Below are 18,710 nucleotides of genomic sequence, written 5' to 3'. Positions count from 1 at the left end.
TGCTAATCTGAAGGATAACAGTCATCCAGGATGTCAATCTAAAATAGAACTGTAAGTTCTCATACTAAAAAGAAATTTATGAAAAAAGATGACAATTTCATGACTCAGAAATTTCATATATAAGTACAGACCAAATTTTCTGATCTCTATCTTTATCTATATCTTCCTTTAGATAAATTTTAATGTCTAAATTTTAACCATACTAATAATTTTAGACTTTAACTCAGCAACTTGTTCTAACAATATTAGAATCTATTACAGATTTGAATTTATTTACAAGTAAACAGATCACCACATTTAAATATGAGAAAAATATTAATGTTTTATTAAACACAGTGAATATGGCACATTTAAGATACCTTAACAAGAGCAGAACTCCTGCTTTCCCCAGAAGACGCCAAGCAATCCATTCTGCAGTTCTTCTATCAGCTTCATATGTAGCTTGTTGACTAACAATAAACACCAGAGGTAATCCTAGTTGGAGATGAACAGTTGAAACTTGCTGAGGATCTTCAGCAACTTCAGTCTTCATTTAAAAAAAGAACAAAATGTGATAATAATGTTCCAACATTTGGATTTAAACCTTGCTGATTCTTATTAATAAAGACACAAGTAAAAGAACAAGTCTGTGAAATAAATCTTATGTTACCAGAAATGGTCTCATAATTTCTAAGTTTAATGCTTCCAATGTACCTATTTGGTTTAAGCATTATAAAACTAACAAAATTTTATAAGAGGTTAAACATAAAATTACAACCCATAAGGAATAAGCATAGTATAAAGAAAAATACAATAAGTAAAACAGTGTGGTACTAATAAAGATAGATATTTCAAATAAAATAGAAGAGATAACTAAGGAATGCACTCTTTCATATAAGAATTTCACATGTAATAACACATTACAGAACAATGAGGAACATCTGAGTTACCACAGCAGCTTGAATACACACAGCTAATTTCACTCCCTCCAGAAATCCCAGGAAAACTACAGCAGGAGGATTTTTTAGAAAAGAAAAACATACGTGAAGAAAAACATACGTGAAGAAATAAAAAGAGAAAAGTCAGCAAAATTTTGAATGCTGGAGAACAGAATCACTGACTCTACAAAACAAAACTCTAAGCCATGAAGGAAAGAAAGCTAAGAAACAATTCCATTTTAACTGCAGAATAAATCCTACAATGGTTCAGGAACTGTCAGTGCCTGGTATCTCTGAAGCTGGTAAAGAAATAATGGAAGAGGGACGGCAGGAAGGATTTTTTAAAAGGAGGAATAGGTAAAAACTTTGGAGAAGCAGTTAGATCCCCAGATTCCCCTCCCCAACTCCATGAGCATAGGAAACTTCCCTCAAACCAGGAGAAATGGGGGGAGGGGATGGGGGCTTAGGAACAGCAGAGTGTGTGAACAGCATGCCAAAAGCCGGGGAATTAAGTAAGCAAATACTGAGAGGCCACCCAGCCCCCTTCCCACTCTCAGTTCCTGGAATGCTAGCACCAGACTTCAGGCAGAAGATCCCTTTCTGGGCTCTTGAGTAACCCTGAGTCCACCATCCTGTGCTTCTTGGATTGCCGAGCCTTTCTAGGCTGACACCATGGTTTAGGGTTTAGAATCTCAGCTTGGCTCTCCAACCAGGCACTGATTTCAAAACTACGATTACATAATTCCTGGTAAGTATAACAAAGTGAAATAAGATCTGAGAATCTCCCTTCTCATTACCTATCTTAAAAAAAAAAGTTTTTAGAACAGCAAGAGAAAATTCATGAGCAGAAATTTTAGAAAAAGGGCACAACTTCAAGTCAGAATGCTGTAGCCAAAGAAGAAACAGATTTTTAGTACAGCTTGGGATGAGTCCTAATCCTGCCCCCAATGGCAAAAACAGTACTGCTATGTAGACAGAATTCTTAATAATATCTCAATATTGGAAGAAAAGGAAATGAGTCTGGAGAGAAATAGTGAAGAACTGTACAGTGAACTGATATCTTCCTTTTGGGGCTCTATGCTGAAATGGGAGATCAAAATCAATTCAGAGAGTATTCTCCCCATGGAAATAAGATAAATGCTCCTCCTCTGTGTGAAGAGAAAGGAAAGACTTATGTACTGCTTTTTAAAAAACAGTGTTTGAAGCCAAAATCAAACTAAACAAAACTGACTCGAAGAACTCAGGAATGAGGCCAGTAAAACTGGGACTGGTGAGCTCTGAATCTATTTAAATGTAGAAGCAAGGCTTTTTAAAAAGTGGGAACTATGGTTACAGAACATAACAAATACTATAAACCTTAATAATGTAAAAATAATACAAAACTGACAATAATCAGCAGGGTAAAGGAAGCTGGGATAAAAATAAATGTCTAAAATTAATTTTCTCATCTTTCACAGCAAGGAGGGGAATCAATACTATCTTAAATGAAAACATAGTTTTTTAAAAAATGATTTAATTTCCTAATGTTTTTCATAATCATTTTCAACACTTAGGACAATATTTCCTAAAAGCCCTCTAATGATGAAGAAATGGTTTATCAAAAGTTCCATAATCCTGCCCTGGCCGGTGGCTCAGTTGATCATCAACCCATGTACCAAAAGGTTGCCATTTCAATTTTGGTCAGGGCACATGTTGGGGTTGTGGGCTCAATCACCAGTAAAGGGCATGCAGTAGGCAGCCAATAGATGTTTCTCCCTTCCTCCTTCTTCCTCTCTCTCTTAAAATCACTAAAAACATATGTATTTTTTAAAGTTCCATAATCCCTCGTTTTATACCAGTTTCTTTTTCTTCTTATTAAATTCAAATAAGATTAAATATAATACTTACTATAAAATACCATATGCAATATGATATATCCATTAATCCATTCATCCCTCTATTTGTGAGTGTCTTTATGACTGGTGTGATGGTTACCTAACAGCTTATTTCTGAATGATGGGAGTAGGCGGCTTTAAAATTTTTTTCTTTACACTTTGCTGCACTGTTTGAATTATTTATAATATACCTGCACCATTTTTATATAAAAAGGACATGCTGAGTGAAAAGGCTTACTGAAGGTTTCACACGTGCTCAGGACAACCCTTTCAACTTTCAGAGAAAAGTCTGCTGATCACCAATACCTACTGAGTCTCCATAAAATTCTTCCAGGCTAATACTAAGAAAAGAGAAACATCAGAAATGCTATACTGCCAATATTTACCAACTTTTAAAATAGTGATCAAAATATTCACAAGAGATCTTTTCTTGACCATGATGTGGTCTTTGTGATCTCAGCGTGGTCACAGTGCATTATAACTACCACAGAATAATTCCACTACACAAGGCTCTATCTGGGTTTCAATACAACACTTCAAGGCATGAAATATTCATTTTATGAACAATGTATCATCTCTTCTACCTTTAATAAGGAAATATTCCTAAATTCCCCTAAATTCAAGACATATGTTCAAGGAAGGGGAAAAAGATATAGCTCATCTAAGTAAAATGCATATCTGTGAGTCAAAGCAATAAATTTAACATAGGAATTATCCAAATACATTAAAATAAGACACATACCAGCAGAGGTGCTTCCATTGACTTAATAAATCGATAAATGTCCAGTGTAGTCAATGGCTGTCCCATTAGTGTTCTTCTACATTGTTGGGTCAAGTCCAAGACTGATTTACAATGAAAAAAGTAGAGATGTGCATATTTTATATCCTCCATTCTGTAAATTAAAAATCAGGGACAGACTCACTTGGAGTTTGATGTGTGATCCTTCTACCATCCAGAAAGACTTCACACATCTCTTTAAGTCTCATGCTTTTGAATCAATGTTTTAGTAAAAGCCTAAATGAGTATAACATTAAAATAAAATGGACCTAAGCTAAAGATACAGAATATTAAAGAAAATTAACTATAATATTTTTAACAAACCACATGAAGCTATTATTTTCCTGAATTCTCTCATGGTAGCTTCTAAATTGGGTTATAGGTAGGTCAACATAATATTTTTTTAAAATAAAAGGCTGTCACCTTGAGGACAATAAGATTATCTTCAAATAGAGTTTCCTTTCTAGAGATATGTTAAATAAAGCTTTCAAACACAAATTTTCTAGGTTTAATTTAAACCCAAATCTGTTTTGAATAAACTTCAGCCAACACATGCCTTAAGATAGAAACCATGTGACACTTCGTGGGAGTTGGTAAGGTTGTATCTGAAATATTATAAAACTCAGCAAATATGGCTTATAATTTGAGTTTTGGCATTCCCTTCAATATGAGAATCCAAAGATAAACTTATAGTGGGAAAGTAAGATTTGCCAAAATTAAAATAGCATTTTTAAAAGTCTTCATATGGCATTCGTAGAGTTTGGCAAAATATTGCAAATTTTTTAATTTTTAAAATGTTGTTTTATTTCTTGCTACATGCTTAAACTGAGTTCCAAGGTTCACTGATTTCAATTTTAAAACATCTCTCTAATACAGGGGTCCTCAAACTTTTTAAACAGGGGGCCAGTTCACTGTCCCTCAGACCGTTGGAGGGCCGGACTATAGTTAAAAAAAAAACTATGAACAAATTCCTATGCACACTGCACATATCTTATTTTGAAGTAAAAAAACAAATGTTTTTGGTGGGCTGCATGTGGCCCGCGGGCTGTAATTTGAGGACCCCTGCTCTAATAGATTCAATGATTTTTAAAAAATGATCAAAGATTTACTTAATACCTACTGTATATCGGGCCATATGCTAAAATACAAGACTAAGATGATTAAGACAATTCAAATTCATGAGAGGCTTACACTAAAGGAGATATATTTAGTAAAACAATTAAAATGTAGGTTATAAGTGCTATAATATACAAAGTGCTGTGGAAAACAAAGAAATATTTAATTCTGCCTCAAGTTGGGGAGGAGAGAAAAGGGGTTCAGGAAAATCATCATAGAGATTAAAAACAGCAAGGGAGAAAAAGACCTCTCCAAGAAGATAAAGCAAATGGGTATTTCCGACAAAAGAAACAGTATAGCCAAGGCACAAAGCACATAGCTTTTTGAGGAGGACCCTAAATATTCACACACTGAAAGGAAAGTGTTGAGAGCAGGACCTAGTTGAGCCTAGAATTCCTATCATAACCTCTGAAATAATAATGCTGGAAAGTTACTTAATCACAGATTATTTGGTGATAGATAACAGAAACCAAAAAGGGAGGTGGGGGAGAAACATTGGAAGTTTAGAAGAGTATCTCAGAGAATACAAGGAAAATTAAAGTAATTAGATCAGGGAGTAAATGTAGAGATCTGAACAGCAAGAGTTCTGCAAGACCTTCATTTTGCCATTAATACTTTTCAACTCCCAACTCTGTATAAAGACAATGTTCTCAGCTTTACTTCTATATGGGCAAAACCATCCTGTGAGCAAGAGAGCCACAAGATTGTATAATTGTTTTTCTATGCCCAATTCTAAGTTTCTGGGAGAGGGGATGGCATTTGCTCAGGTAAACGAATGAATTGGTTGACCCTAGGTCAGGTAGCTGCCTCGGATTTAACTGAACGTGATATGTATGGGGTGAGGGTAACACCCTTCTTGGCCTATACACAGATTCTTTAAGAAGGGAATATAGGGAGGCAGCAGAAAGTACTAGTGTCTCCATGGCATGCTACCTCTTTTATTACCTGTCAATGTACACTCTTCTTAACCAACACTTAATTTCAAGCATACTAACATCCAACGTTATATAACAATTAAAATAGTACTCTTATCCACAGTTACAGCCTCAGCAACTGGAATAATGCCTAACACACAGCAGGTATTCAGTACATATTTTTTAAATGAAAGAATAAACACATGGAAGAAGAAAAGGCATTCACCTCTCCCCCATTAGGAGACAATTCAAAGTTATAGGCAACTACTTCACTCAGAGGTGGTGTCATAGGACCACTGTATTCTATCCACAGTCCTTCCCTGTCACAGCAGGTCCAGGTATGACTCCTCACCATCTTGTCATCCATGAACAAATGAGAATTCAAATATCTCCAATACAACATATACAAAAAGAGAGGATAACTGTACATTTTTTAATTCCCATTTTAAAAGTGGAGAAGAGCAAATACTCTTCCAGAACATTATTGTGTTTAGTCATAGGTCAGAATAAAAAATATATGTAGTAAATCTTGCTGAACAGAATTTGTAAAGTAAATGATAGGACCTATATATAGACTCTCAGTAAATAACCACTCCTTGTGTTTTATGTGTGTCACTGTTACATGCAATTATTCATTATCTGGAAAACAAGCTGGTAACACAAGAGAAAGTACAAACAACTAACCCTAAGAGAAACTATGGTGCTACCATAGCATCACCATGGGGTGGAGAATAACAAGGCTTCCCCTACTCCAGGATAGGAAATTGGCAGTTGGGAGTAGCAAAGTAGCTGGCTAAACAACTGCTTATTGTATCACTACTTACAATAATGCTTTATGGTACTGTCAGTGTAACTCTCAAATTGTTAAAAACCTTAATTCTTATACAATAGTAAACATGAATCAAAGTTTTATTTAACTCATTAATGAGGGAACCAGCAGAATGATTAAGAAGAGACTAATAAAAAAGAATGCTGGCTGCCATACAGAGCAATAAAAACGTAACTTCTGCCCTGGTCAGCGGCTCAGTGGTTAGAGCGTTGGCCCAAGCACTGAAGGGTCACGGGTTCCATTCCCGGTCAAGAGCACATACCTGGACTGCAGGTTCCATCCCCAGCCCTGGTGGGAGGCAACCAATAAATGTGTCTCTCTCACATCCATGTTTCTCTCTGTCTCTTTCTCCCCTCCCTCCCTCCCTTCCACTCTCTCTGAAAAAGCAACAGAAAGAATGTCCTCAGGCAAGGATTAAAAAGCACAAAAAATATAACTTCCACTTTGTAGAAACATTATTTTCTGCCAACCCATTCTCCTTGCCCCAAATCATTTAACTTTATCAGTTTTCTATGTACTAACCTCTAAATTCACGGAGTTGTAAAATGGGATTTAATTACTTTTGTGTGATTATTACAAAATAATCCCTATTTTCTGAAAGGTCAGCAAAAGGACTCAAAAACTTGCATGGTATAAAAAGGTCACACAGTCACCATTTGGCCTTGCTTTGGATTAGTTTTCCTGAAGAGCATTTTAAAGCCAAATTTAAAGTCTTTAAAATGCACTGGTTATTCCTTGTGTCCCTAAATACTAAAGTAAAGAAAAATGTTAACCCTACACTTGCCCAGACAACAGTCAAAAGAAGGTCTCTACCTAAAATTGTAAGCTAGGAAGTAGACAATAAACAAACAAACAAACAAACATGTAAAACATTCCATTCAAAAAAGATTATGACAAAGTAATTTACAGAACTCTTAGAAATACTTTCTGGAGCTTAATTATGAAAGCTGTCTGTTATCACCTATCTCATCACTGTGGGAGACCTATTCCTACAATATACTTGGTCACTCACAGGATCACATCTTGTAGCTTATCCATATTGTTTTCATTCACCTTAGTCTAACATCACTTCTGCATATTTAAATTAATTCAGACGATAGTACAGCAGATGATTGTAATGAAGGAGATTTCAGGTTTCATTTATATATTCACATTTGCTTACAATTCCTCTTAGACTCTAAGTCCACGCTGTGAGAGCATAATGGAAATGATAATGTGAAATAAGTAAACTTAAAATTGTTGACATACACCTCTTATACATACCCAATACCTTCCAAAAGGGCCGTTTCTGTAGTTAAGACAAATTGGTATGTGTTCCCATATACAAAAGCAGCTTCCATGACTGCCCTGTGCTCTGAAGAAGAGATAAGAGGGAGGAAGAGTTAGTTTGTGTGACTCTACATAAACTTCTAGTCTCCAGACTGCCCTATACCCTTTACCCTTTTGTGCTCTATTATATTTAAAGAAAAAATTCTTTGTAGGGATCTCAATTGGTTTAATTAAAAAAAAAAAGAAGTTATGAAAAGTCATTCCATTCAAGGTAAGAGAAGAATTAAGCAGGAGTATAAAGTAAGTTATACTTGAGAATATAACATATGAAAAATCTGTGATAGCTTCTCCCTAGCAGCAGGGGAGAAAATATGAATCCACCATACAACTTTTATGTTATGTTTTATATATGTATATGTCTGTGTGCTGTTTCTGGCTTAGTTTTCTTTAATGAAACTTGTTCTTAAATATAGTTTAAAGAGATAAATCATTCTACACATTAAGAAAAAAAAAAGTTCACCTTCCACCCCATTTCCAATTTCTTTCCAAGGGACAATTAGTTTCAACTCTTTTACTGTTTCTTTGGGTATTTACCACCAAGTCTCTAAATTACATTCTTATACTCTTATTTCCTAATTTTTGTAAGTGTTAGTATATCTATTAACTTCCCACTGTGGAAGATGATAAATTAGCTCTTTTCTCCAAAATCTCCCTCTACAAATGTACATATTTCTATCCCCTCAATTTTCTCAATATTGTTGTAATTTTTATCAAATCAATAGTCCATATTTACATTACGAGTCAGTAATTACTACTTACAAATGAGCCAGACAGTCCAAAATGAGCACTTTTAAACAATATTTTTCACTATAGTTATACCATTCTTTTTTTATTTTTGTATATATTTCTTACGAATTTATTCCTAAACTTTAGCACAGTTGTCTAACCCTCTTAATACTTCAAATATATCAGGTATACTAACTAGTCCCTCTTCTTGGAGACTTTTCTGCAGAAATGTCCAATATGGACTGTTGCTACTTGACCTGCTGTGCAAATTTCCTCCTGAGAACCCACTTCATCATCACCCTGGAGACCTCTTATTCTCGCTCTTGTATGAGGTCAACTGGCCTGTTACCCATATCTTCTTGACCTCCCATTCTCTAGCACTTCCCATTAGAGGATATATGGAACACATATTTTTTGCGAGCTTGCATTTCTGAAAGTGTCTTTATTCTACTTTCATAACTACAGTTGTCTGCTAATAAAATTCGAGGTTTAAGTTACTTCTGAGAATTCTGAAAGCATTGCTCCATTTTCTTCATTTTACAGGGCTGCAATTGAGAAGTCCAATGCCATTCTGATTCTTGACCCTTTAACTGGAAACTTCTTTTTTCTTTCGGGAAAATTTGAGAATAATTTTTGTTCCCAATATTCTGAAATTTTAAGATGAGATGCTTTGGTGTGGCTCTACATTCATCCACTATGCTGGGACTCAATGGGCTCTTTCTATTTGAAAGCCTGAATCCTTCAGTTCTGGGAAATTTTCTTAAACTGCTTCTTTAAAGATTTCCTCCTTTTCATATTTTTTTTTCTTTTCTCCTCACTGTCATTTCCAGACATTTACCTTCCCCTCCACCACCCAACCTTCTACCACTTATATTGCATTTCATCAGATTATTCCACTCATCACTCTGCCTTGTTCGTGTCAACTACCACCCCAGCCAGTGTCATTCCCCCTCATCACACTGTCATTTTCTCCAATACTACTCCTGTCATAATCCTTGGTGATTTTCTTATCCCCTAGATCAGTGGTTCTCAACCTTCCTAATGCCGCGACCCTTTAATACAGTTCCTCATGTTGTGGTGACCCCCAACCATAAAATGATTTTTATTGCTACTGCATAACTGTAATTTTGCTACTGTTATGAAAAGTAATGTAAATATCTGATATGCAGGATGTATTTTCATTTACAAATTGAACATAATTAAAGCATAGTGATTAATCACAAAAACAATATGTAATTATATATGTGTTTTCCGATGGTCTTAGGCGACCCCTGTGAAAGGGTCGTTCGACCCCCAAAGGGGTCGCAACCAGCAGGTTGGCGACCCACAGGTTGAGAACCGCTGCCCTAGATGATCCATTCAAAATGCTTGGCTTCTCCATAGACTCCAATGATCTTTCTTCAACCCTACCTTAACCACTCACTGTTATGGTCCCACTGCAGGCCTTCAATTAGCAATTACTGTAAATTCCTCCATAATCTCAATGTCTATCATCCTCCCACCCCCTACCTCCCACTCCCAGACCTCCATCTGACTAGGTCACTCATTTAGCACATAACTCTAACCCTCCAGGACCTACAATCTTACCACTTTTCACTGTCAGCCACCCCCCACCCTCCTCAGGTCCTCTCCTGCCTTATAACCCTGCTTCAATTCCATTGTCAGTCGTTATAATCACTCCCCTGCCCATCTGGCTAAAACACAATCAGGTTAAATCAAATATTCTGCCTATTCTGTACTTACAACTTGATTGTCAAAGTAAGATCTTTGAAAAACCAAGAAAAATATATCATAAACAGCAAATACCAAAACATTTAAAAAGAAAGCCAGTCAGTCAACATTTACTGAATACTATAAACTACTATACCAGGTACCATGAGTATTGTAAGGAAATAAAAATAGTAACAGCTAACACAGAACACCTATCACATGCCAGAAACTATTTTAATTATTCAAACTTATTTGGTCCTCACAATAATACTAAGAAGTAAGCACAAATTTTTTCACCATCTTAGCAATTAGAAAACAGGTTAAGTAAATTGACCAAGGTCATACTATAAGTAATTGATGGAGCAAGGGGTCCAACCTAGGCAGTATGGCTCCAGAGTTCTTATTCAACCACTATACTATGCTGCCTGATTAAAAACAGAAAACATAAGAATAAAGATGCCTTAATTTATTTTAAAATATTAAGATTGTGGTCAAAATACTCTTTAAATTCTTCAATATACTCACACAAGTACAGATGCACAGCAAAGATTAAAGTAAAAGTTAATAAATACCTGGTGTTCCAATGGCTCTTACATATGAAAATGCAATGTTTGCTTTTCCTTTCAGAGCATTTTCTATATTCTGAAGGTCTTCTAGGGTAGTAATATATTTTACTTCGTTAAAAAGAAGTGCACTAAAATAAAGAGATGTAATTAATAGGAAAATCTGGTATAAACTTAGTAATTTCATACATTATTTGTTGAGTAAATAAATAAACATAATAAAATGTAATAAGAACCCAAGGATTTTAACACTAAACGAAAATCACTCCCTAAATCATTAGTCTGTCCCTGAAAACACTGACCAGGTATAGTTATAAGAAATGGTGCTTATTTACCATTACAACCACCTCAGTGAATTTAAGCTGTATTCACTAACATGCTAGTCTGGCCAAATAATCCCTTGCCATTAGTTCTCTCAGCTTGAATACATTTGAACCCTTCCCACATCTAAAATGCAAGCTTCTTTCCATGGCCTATAAGGCTCTGCATGACCAAGACCTTGTCGACTTCTCCAACCTCATTTTGTCCTAGCTTTTCTCACATCTATCACACTTTAGGCACACCTCAGGGCCTTTGCACACACAATTCTCTTTGCTAAAAGCTATTCCCTCTGCTGCTCCTCCTACATCTGGTCTTTGAGAAGCCTTCCCTGTTAGTCCTATGTAAGTAGGTCTGTAGCATTTTCCTTTTTCATTTCACACTATTCCTTACTAGTATTTATCACAACTTATAAATCCTATATAATAAAAGGCTAATATGCAATTGTCCCCTTGGGAGTTCGACCGACCTGGAGTTTGACCACTCCCTATGACGTGCACTGACCACCAGGGGGTGACGCGGAATGAAGGAAGGCCCCGGCCAGCGGCTGGCAGCCAGGGGAAGGAAGGCCCCAATCGGCCCTGATCACTCTCCAGGCCTAGGGACCCTACCCATGCACGAATTTCATGCACCAGGCCTCTAATATTTATTTACTTGTTTACCCCTTCCTCTCTCATTAAACTGTTAGCTTCATGAGGCAGGGACATTGCATATTTTATCATTATTTCCGTAATAACTTAGAATAGAGCCTAGTACACCCTAAGTAATTAATAAATATTTGTTGAATGAGTAAAAGAAAAAGTAGGGGTAGAATTTATTTATTCCAAGTCTTCATTTGAAGAAATGCAAATTCAAAACACTGAAAAGCTTACTTACTCAAAAACCTTTATTGAATCAAGGAGTCAGAAACAGAACACAAAACAGATCTTCTCATCCCTAGTTCAGTGATCTTTCCACTTGACCATAATTCTTCCAAATCATCTTTTCAATGTGTAAATCAGACTAATTGATCATATTTAGTCATCCAAAAATAATCTTCTTTATTTTCTACTTCCATATAAATTTTCTAACAATTCATTTAATGTGTGTGTGTGTGTGTGTTAGGCAAACTTTAAGGATCTTTAAAATTTGTTCAAAGTCCACATACTTAAATATACAAAGATTTACTCAATGATCTCCAACAAATTAGCCAAGTATGGTTTTCCTCTTAAGGAAAACATGGCACTTTCCACTAATACTGCAGTTCTTAAACTCTTTGGCCTCAAGATACCTTAAAAACTATGAAACCTTAAAGATTATTGAGCTCCTCATTTTCTCAAAAAGTTAAAAATGGAATTCCCATTTGACCCAGTAATCCCATTTCTAGGAATATATCCCACGAAACCAGAAACACCAATCAGAAAAGATATATGCACCTCTATGTTCATAGCAGCACAATTCACCATAGCTAAGATCTGGAAACAGCCTAAGTGCCCATCAGTAGATGAATGGATTAAAAAACTGTGTTACATCTACACAATGGAATACTACGCTGCGGTAAAAAAGAAGGAAATCTTGCCATTTGCAACAACATGGATGAAACTGGAGAGCATTATGCTAAGTGAAATAAGCCAGTCAGAGAAAGATAAATACCACATGATCTCACTCATTTGTGGAATATAAGAACAACACAGACTATGAACAGGGACAGACCCAAAGACGGAGAAACAGCGATCAGACTATCAATCCCCAGAGGGAAAGTAGGAGAGGGTGGGAGTAAGGGGAAGAGATCAACTAAAGGACTTGTATGCATGCATATAAGCCAAACCAATGGACATGGACAACAGGGGGATGGGAGGTTGGGGGTTAATTATTTTTAAAACAATAAACACCATAGCATGTTCATATAATAATATAATTTTCCAAAACAAAAAGAAAAAATTAGTGAAAAGACTGGCACTGTTTTACATTTCTGCAAATCGCCTTAATGTTGAACTAATAAAACATAGCTGGATTCTCATAGCTGCTTCTGCATTCAATCTGTTCTGACATCACACAACATATCACATCGCTTCTGGAAAGGGCACTTATAAAAGAATGAAAGTGAAAACAGCTAAATAATGTCTTAGTATTATTATAAAAGTACTAGAGGCCCGGTGCACAAAATTCGTGCACTGGAGGGGGGGGGGTGTTCCCCCTCAGCCTGGCCTTTGCCCTCTCGAAGTCTGGGAGCCTTTGGGGGATGTCCTGGAGGCGGGAGCGCTGCTGCGCTCGCCAGCCGTGAACCCAGTTCAGGGCTTCTGGATGAATGGCACTCCCCCTGTGGGAGCGCACTGACCACCAGGGGGCAGCTCCTGGGTTGAGAATCTGCCCCCTGGTGGTCAGTACATGTCATAGCAACTGGTCGTTCTGCCATTTGGTCAATTTGCATATTAGCCTTTTATTATATAGGATTGTGATTTCAAGGACACCCTGAAACCACTGCCCTAAATTACTCTGGTTTAATATTGACTTTTTATTATAGATTTCTTCAACTTTTTTTTTTCTTTTAAGTGTCCTTTTTTCCCCCCCGCCCTTGACAAGCCCCTGCCCTCCCTTACCCCCCAGTGTCTTATGTCCATTAGTTATGGTTATATGGATGCATACAAGTCCTTCGGTTGATCTCTTACTCCCCCTCCCTCCTGTCCCCCAACCCTCCCTGGCCTTCCCACTTTAAAAATAAAACTTCCAAAAATAAAACTTGATCTTCTGCAGTTCCCGGGGCTGTTTTGTTTTTTTTAAAAGAAATATTTACAGAGCAGTCTCACTATGTGCTAGATATTTGCACATCTTTTCAATTAAATCCTCAACAATATTCTTGGAATATTCTTTTTCAACACATACCAGTAACAGTCTGAGGGATTAAATGATCTGCTCCAGATCATACTGGTGGTCACTGGCAGAGCTGAGACTCGAATCCAGGCCTTTTGACACGAAGGCAGAGCTGAGACTCGAATCCAGGCCTTTTGACACAAAGGCCAGCACTTTTAAACTACTTTTTTACTGACCACTCATGTAAATGGGAAACCAGGTGGAAAGAGAGGCAACTAATGAATGGCAATGGAGTGTTAGTGGCAATCTGGGCTATTAGTAGCTTATACTAGTACATTTTGACTAACAAGTCCAGGATTCCTCTTGAGTTACTTCAAACCAACTAAAGGTGCCATCTAGTAAACATAATTGGACTTCTGTGTAAATTATAGCCTTAGAAATTATATTCACCCTTTAACCTCTATTGCTCTAGCAGCTCTAATCTAGTATGTGCTTCGAAAATCAGATCTAGGAGAAAACTCTCCCTAATCTTTTTCCCAAATAAGGACTGACAAATATAAATTAATAAAAGCCAGCATTTGGGGTGGCATTGCCACATGTCAGGAATAGTACTAAGCATTTTATAAGTAGTGGTAGTTAATCAGTTTTGGGACTCCCTAGCTCTGAACTCCTTCCTGTCTTTTACCTTGAGAATTCCTAGCTTTCTAAGTCTTCATGGTGAACAAAGGCCTCCTCATAGAAGGGCTGAGACCCCTCACAAAAGCTAAACAGTCAAACCTCATTTCTCGAATGTCTCCAATCTCAAACAATTTGGTTCTCAATCAAGTTGTTCACAGGAAAAATATCTGGATTATCGACCAAAACTCCAGTTTTCAATCTGACAACCCTTTATGTTGATATCTCAGCATGACAAAAATCGTCTCTCAGGCAATAAACGAAGGAGAGAATGCTTTTGCTGCTGGCAGAAATCAAGGATTAAAAACATATAGAGGCCATTAAGAGTGCTAATGTTGCTAAGGATGTGAAAGTGCTCACAAAACAACAATCACAGGCAAATGAATAGGTAGAAAAATGTTGTTGATTGGATAAGTGAAAAGCAGTTAGCCAGTGATAGTATCTGCAAGGCAATTATATAGGAAAAATTCTTCAGTTTAAGGCTAGTAGGCTGTGATTTCATAAATTTAAGAAAAGAAGTGTTTATTTCTAGATTAGACATGTACTGTATATAAAAATGTTAAAATAGGGAAACTTTTGGAGGTCTGGAACATATTAATTCAATTTACATTATTTCTAATGGGGAAAAATAATTCAGTTTTAGAACAAATTGCTTCTTGAACAGCCTTCCAGAACGAATTAGTTTGAAAACCGAAGGTCCACGACTGTATTATAGTAAATGTCTTTCCCAAGTTCCCTACTGCAGGGCATGGCGACATGACCCATAATCATTTGCCTGACATTTTGGAGGAGCTAGTGATATAAAGAATCGGGACACTGCGTAAGTATTTGACGGAGCAGTAGTGCAACAGTCAGCTTCAAAGGCAGCAGTGAGAGCAGTGCTGATGACAGCCCCAGAACACTCAACAGTAATGCCACAGTCCCCTCCACTCTAGTTCCCTGTCATGATCTTGACTTTAATTCAGAGCCGTATACTAGTAAACTGAGTCCAGTTCTCCAGCTCTCCGAGTCAAAGATTTCTTATATCCGCTCCAAATCCTTTTCTGCTTAAGCCAGTCAGACCCAGATTCTGGGGTTTATAACTAAGAGCACTCAGCAATGCATTGTGTTTTGTTTCATTTTCATGGCAATCATCTGAGATCAGTACTATCATTAATTCCATTTTATGGATAAGGCCATGGGGCTTAGAGAGGTCACCTTGCCTCATGTCCAAAAGCTCATTAAGTGGTCATTATTCATGAGGTAATAAAAACCAAAACTAATGGTACTCATAATCTAATGATCTCTATGATTTCCCCCAATGGCTTCCTAACTTTATCCTATATAATAAAGAAGGAATATACAAATTGACCATCACAAAAATGGCAGCACCCACAGCAGAGGCAGGGGTTTCCGTAACCTGCGACCACAGCAGAGGCCAAGTTCCCGTAAGGAGCCTTAATGAGCAATCAGCAGGGACCTGAGTCTGCGCACCCCTACCCCCATGGGGCTTTGCAGGGGACCTCAGGCCACGCCCCCACCCGGCAGGGCTTGACTGACAGGGACCTCAGGCTGCACTCCCCACCCCAGCAGGGGACCTCAAGGTGTGCCCCTCTCTCTGGTGCTGGGCTGGGGCACCTCAGGCCACAACCCCTGCCCAGTGAGGCTTGACGGGGGACCTGAGACTGTGCCCCCAGCATGATGGGGCTTGACAGGGGATCTCAGACTGCACCCCTGGCCCAGCGGGGCTTGATGGGGGACCTCAGGCCATGCCCCCTGCTCTGGCAGGGCTTGATAGGGGATCTCAAGGTGCTCCCCCCGGCCCGGTGGCCTCAGGCCATGCCCTCCACCCCGGCACCGGGCTAGGGGACCTCAGTTGTGCCCCCTACCTGGTGGGGCTTGACGAGGGACCTCAAGCCATGCATCCCTCCAGCCGGGTCTAGATCTAGCCCAATGGGGGTGGGGCTGGCTGGGTCTGGGTCTCATGCGATTTCAAGGCACACATGGGTGGGCAGGGACCCGTGGTGTGCCCCAAACTCTGACAGGAGGAAGATTTTCATATACATTTTACTAATTTTCTTTCATCTCTGACACTTCTATTATAGAGCAAGGGTAAATAGCAATATTAAAATACTTCCTCAATTCACCGGTTCTCAACCTGTGGGTCACAACCCCCTTGACAGTCGAACAACCCTTTCACAGGGGTTGCCTAAGACCATCCTGCATATCAGATATTTACATTACGATTCATAACAGTAGCAACATTACAGTTATGAAGTAGCAACGAAAATAATTTTATGGTTGAGTCACAACATGAGGAACTGTGTTTAAAGGGCCAGAAGGTTGAGAACCACTGCTTTGATTAATCCCCTTTTAATGTGCACGAATTTCATGCACCGGGCCACTAGTTTTTTAATATTAACTTCCAGAACATGGGCACACCTAGGGAACTCTAGGACCCATTCCACAAGCCTGTGCTCCTTCACTCCAGTTGCAAAGAGGAGAAATACTAACACAGGGTTAAAGGAAAAGCCTGTCTTGGGATTTTCTTGCTCTAATGACTCAGTAAAACAGCCTGGGGCTACGCTGACATGGGAGCTCTTCTTTCCCCAGAAAGGCCTTCTTGAGAGTCTCCTATCACAACCATTAGATACATAAGAATTGAGTGTGTGTCAGAAAAAAAAAAGGAAATAAAAAGTCTACCTGTCCCTGCTTTCAGAGTAGCAGGCTGCTCAGCCTTTTTTCAGAATTAAAAAAAAAATTTCATATTATATTTCTATCATTATTCAAATTTTTTTTAAAAAAACCAACAACACACACAATAAAAAGGAAATGTTCCTTTTTATTTGCCATAGCAAAATCCCTGGGGGGGTTGGGGGGAGGGAGAGGAGATGGGAGTCACAGAGAGAGAGAAACAAATTACTTTTATCTAAATTAACTATATTGTGACTGGCCAGATACATGTATAAAATAAAATATTCCAAAGTATTTTATTAATAAGCAATTTCTAAATTAATACAGTTGAAAAAAACAAACAGATAGGAGTCACCTCTGCAATATGAATTGAGTACAAGTAATAACAAAGTCCACAAACACCAGTCTTTGTCTTTTTGTCATACATTATACTGTACTAGAGGCCCAATGCACGGAATTTGCACAAGAGTAGGCCTTCCTTCCCCCGTTTGCCGGCACCGGCTTCACTCTGGCACCCGGGACTCGGGCTTCCCTCCGGCCGCCAGCAGGCACCTGGGACCAGGGATTCCCTTGCAGTCCTGGCTTCGTCTGGAAGGTCGTCTGGAAGGACGTCTGGTCTAATTAGCATATTACGCTTTTATTATTATAGATATTATCCTACTCACTTCTTATAAACAATCTTATGGGCTTATAACACAAGATTTCCACTCCTCCCATTTCTTTTTTTTTTTTTTAATATGTCTTTTACTGATTTTAGAGAGAAAGGAAAGGAAAAGGGAGAGAGAAACATTGATGGGCTGCCTTATACTTGCCCCCTTCTAGGGATTGAGCCCACAACCTGGGCCTGTGCCCTGACTGGGAATGAAATGGAGGTCTCTAGGTTCATGGGACAATGCTCAACAAACTGAGCAACACCAGCCAGGGCGCTGCTCCTACCATTTCTAACAACAGGAAAGTGAAGCTTCCAAAATCATGCATCACCAACCAATCTAATATTGTTTGAGCATCTAACGTATGTCATTCATGGTGCTATGCACTGGTAGAAGGAATCTATATAAAAGGGCACAATTTGGAGATATAACCATTACTACCAATTAACATAGAGCTGTGAGGAATTTAAATCCAAGACAAGTGGTTTTTTATTACAATTTCCCAGTAAAAAGTATCTCACTATCAAACAGGAACCTACCTGACAATACTGTGTAGGAAAAAGCCTGATACAGATAAAGTAATGAACAACAGCACAAAAACTATTTAAGGACCAGTATGAGCACAGTTCAGGAGTTTTAGAAGAAGACAACTCTAAGAATAGCTTTTCCCAGAGGTTGTACAGTAACCTTTAGACTCAATACCCAGAATTGGCAATAATGTGTTAAAGAATAAAATATTAGTAGAAATATGATAGTTGAAAATAACTCCTATAATATTTGAAGTTCATATTATTATGAGTAGTATGTTAATTTAAAGGGAAATAAACCTTCCATTTTCTGAAAAAAAT

At 37.9% G+C, this 18,710-nt stretch overlaps 1 protein-coding gene across 2 annotated transcripts in view; it reads right to left on the bottom strand.

Moving 5' to 3' along the window:
• TXNDC16 (thioredoxin domain containing 16) overlaps positions 1-18,710 on the bottom strand; it is an 81,528-nt gene that overhangs the window by 40,355 nt on the left and 22,463 nt on the right. For both annotated transcript variants that reach the window (XM_023760771.1, XM_023760770.1), the window contains 4 exons: positions 10,766-10,887; positions 7,692-7,782; positions 3,534-3,684; positions 360-526 (listed from right to left, as the gene is read on the bottom strand). In XM_023760771.1, coding sequence (XP_023616539.1) covers positions 360-526; positions 3,534-3,684; positions 7,692-7,782; positions 10,766-10,887 — 531 coding nt within the window. The remainder of the gene's footprint in view (positions 1-359; positions 527-3,533; positions 3,685-7,691; positions 7,783-10,765; positions 10,888-18,710) is intronic.

The sequence above is a fragment of the Myotis lucifugus genome, unplaced genomic scaffold (assembly GCF_000147115.1).
Source record: "Myotis lucifugus unplaced genomic scaffold, Myoluc2.0 scaffold_191, whole genome shotgun sequence".
Classification (NCBI taxonomy): Eukaryota; Metazoa; Chordata; class Mammalia; order Chiroptera; family Vespertilionidae; genus Myotis; species Myotis lucifugus.
Note: the sequence above shows the minus strand (reverse complement) of the source record. Positions and strands in the feature narration are given on the sequence as shown.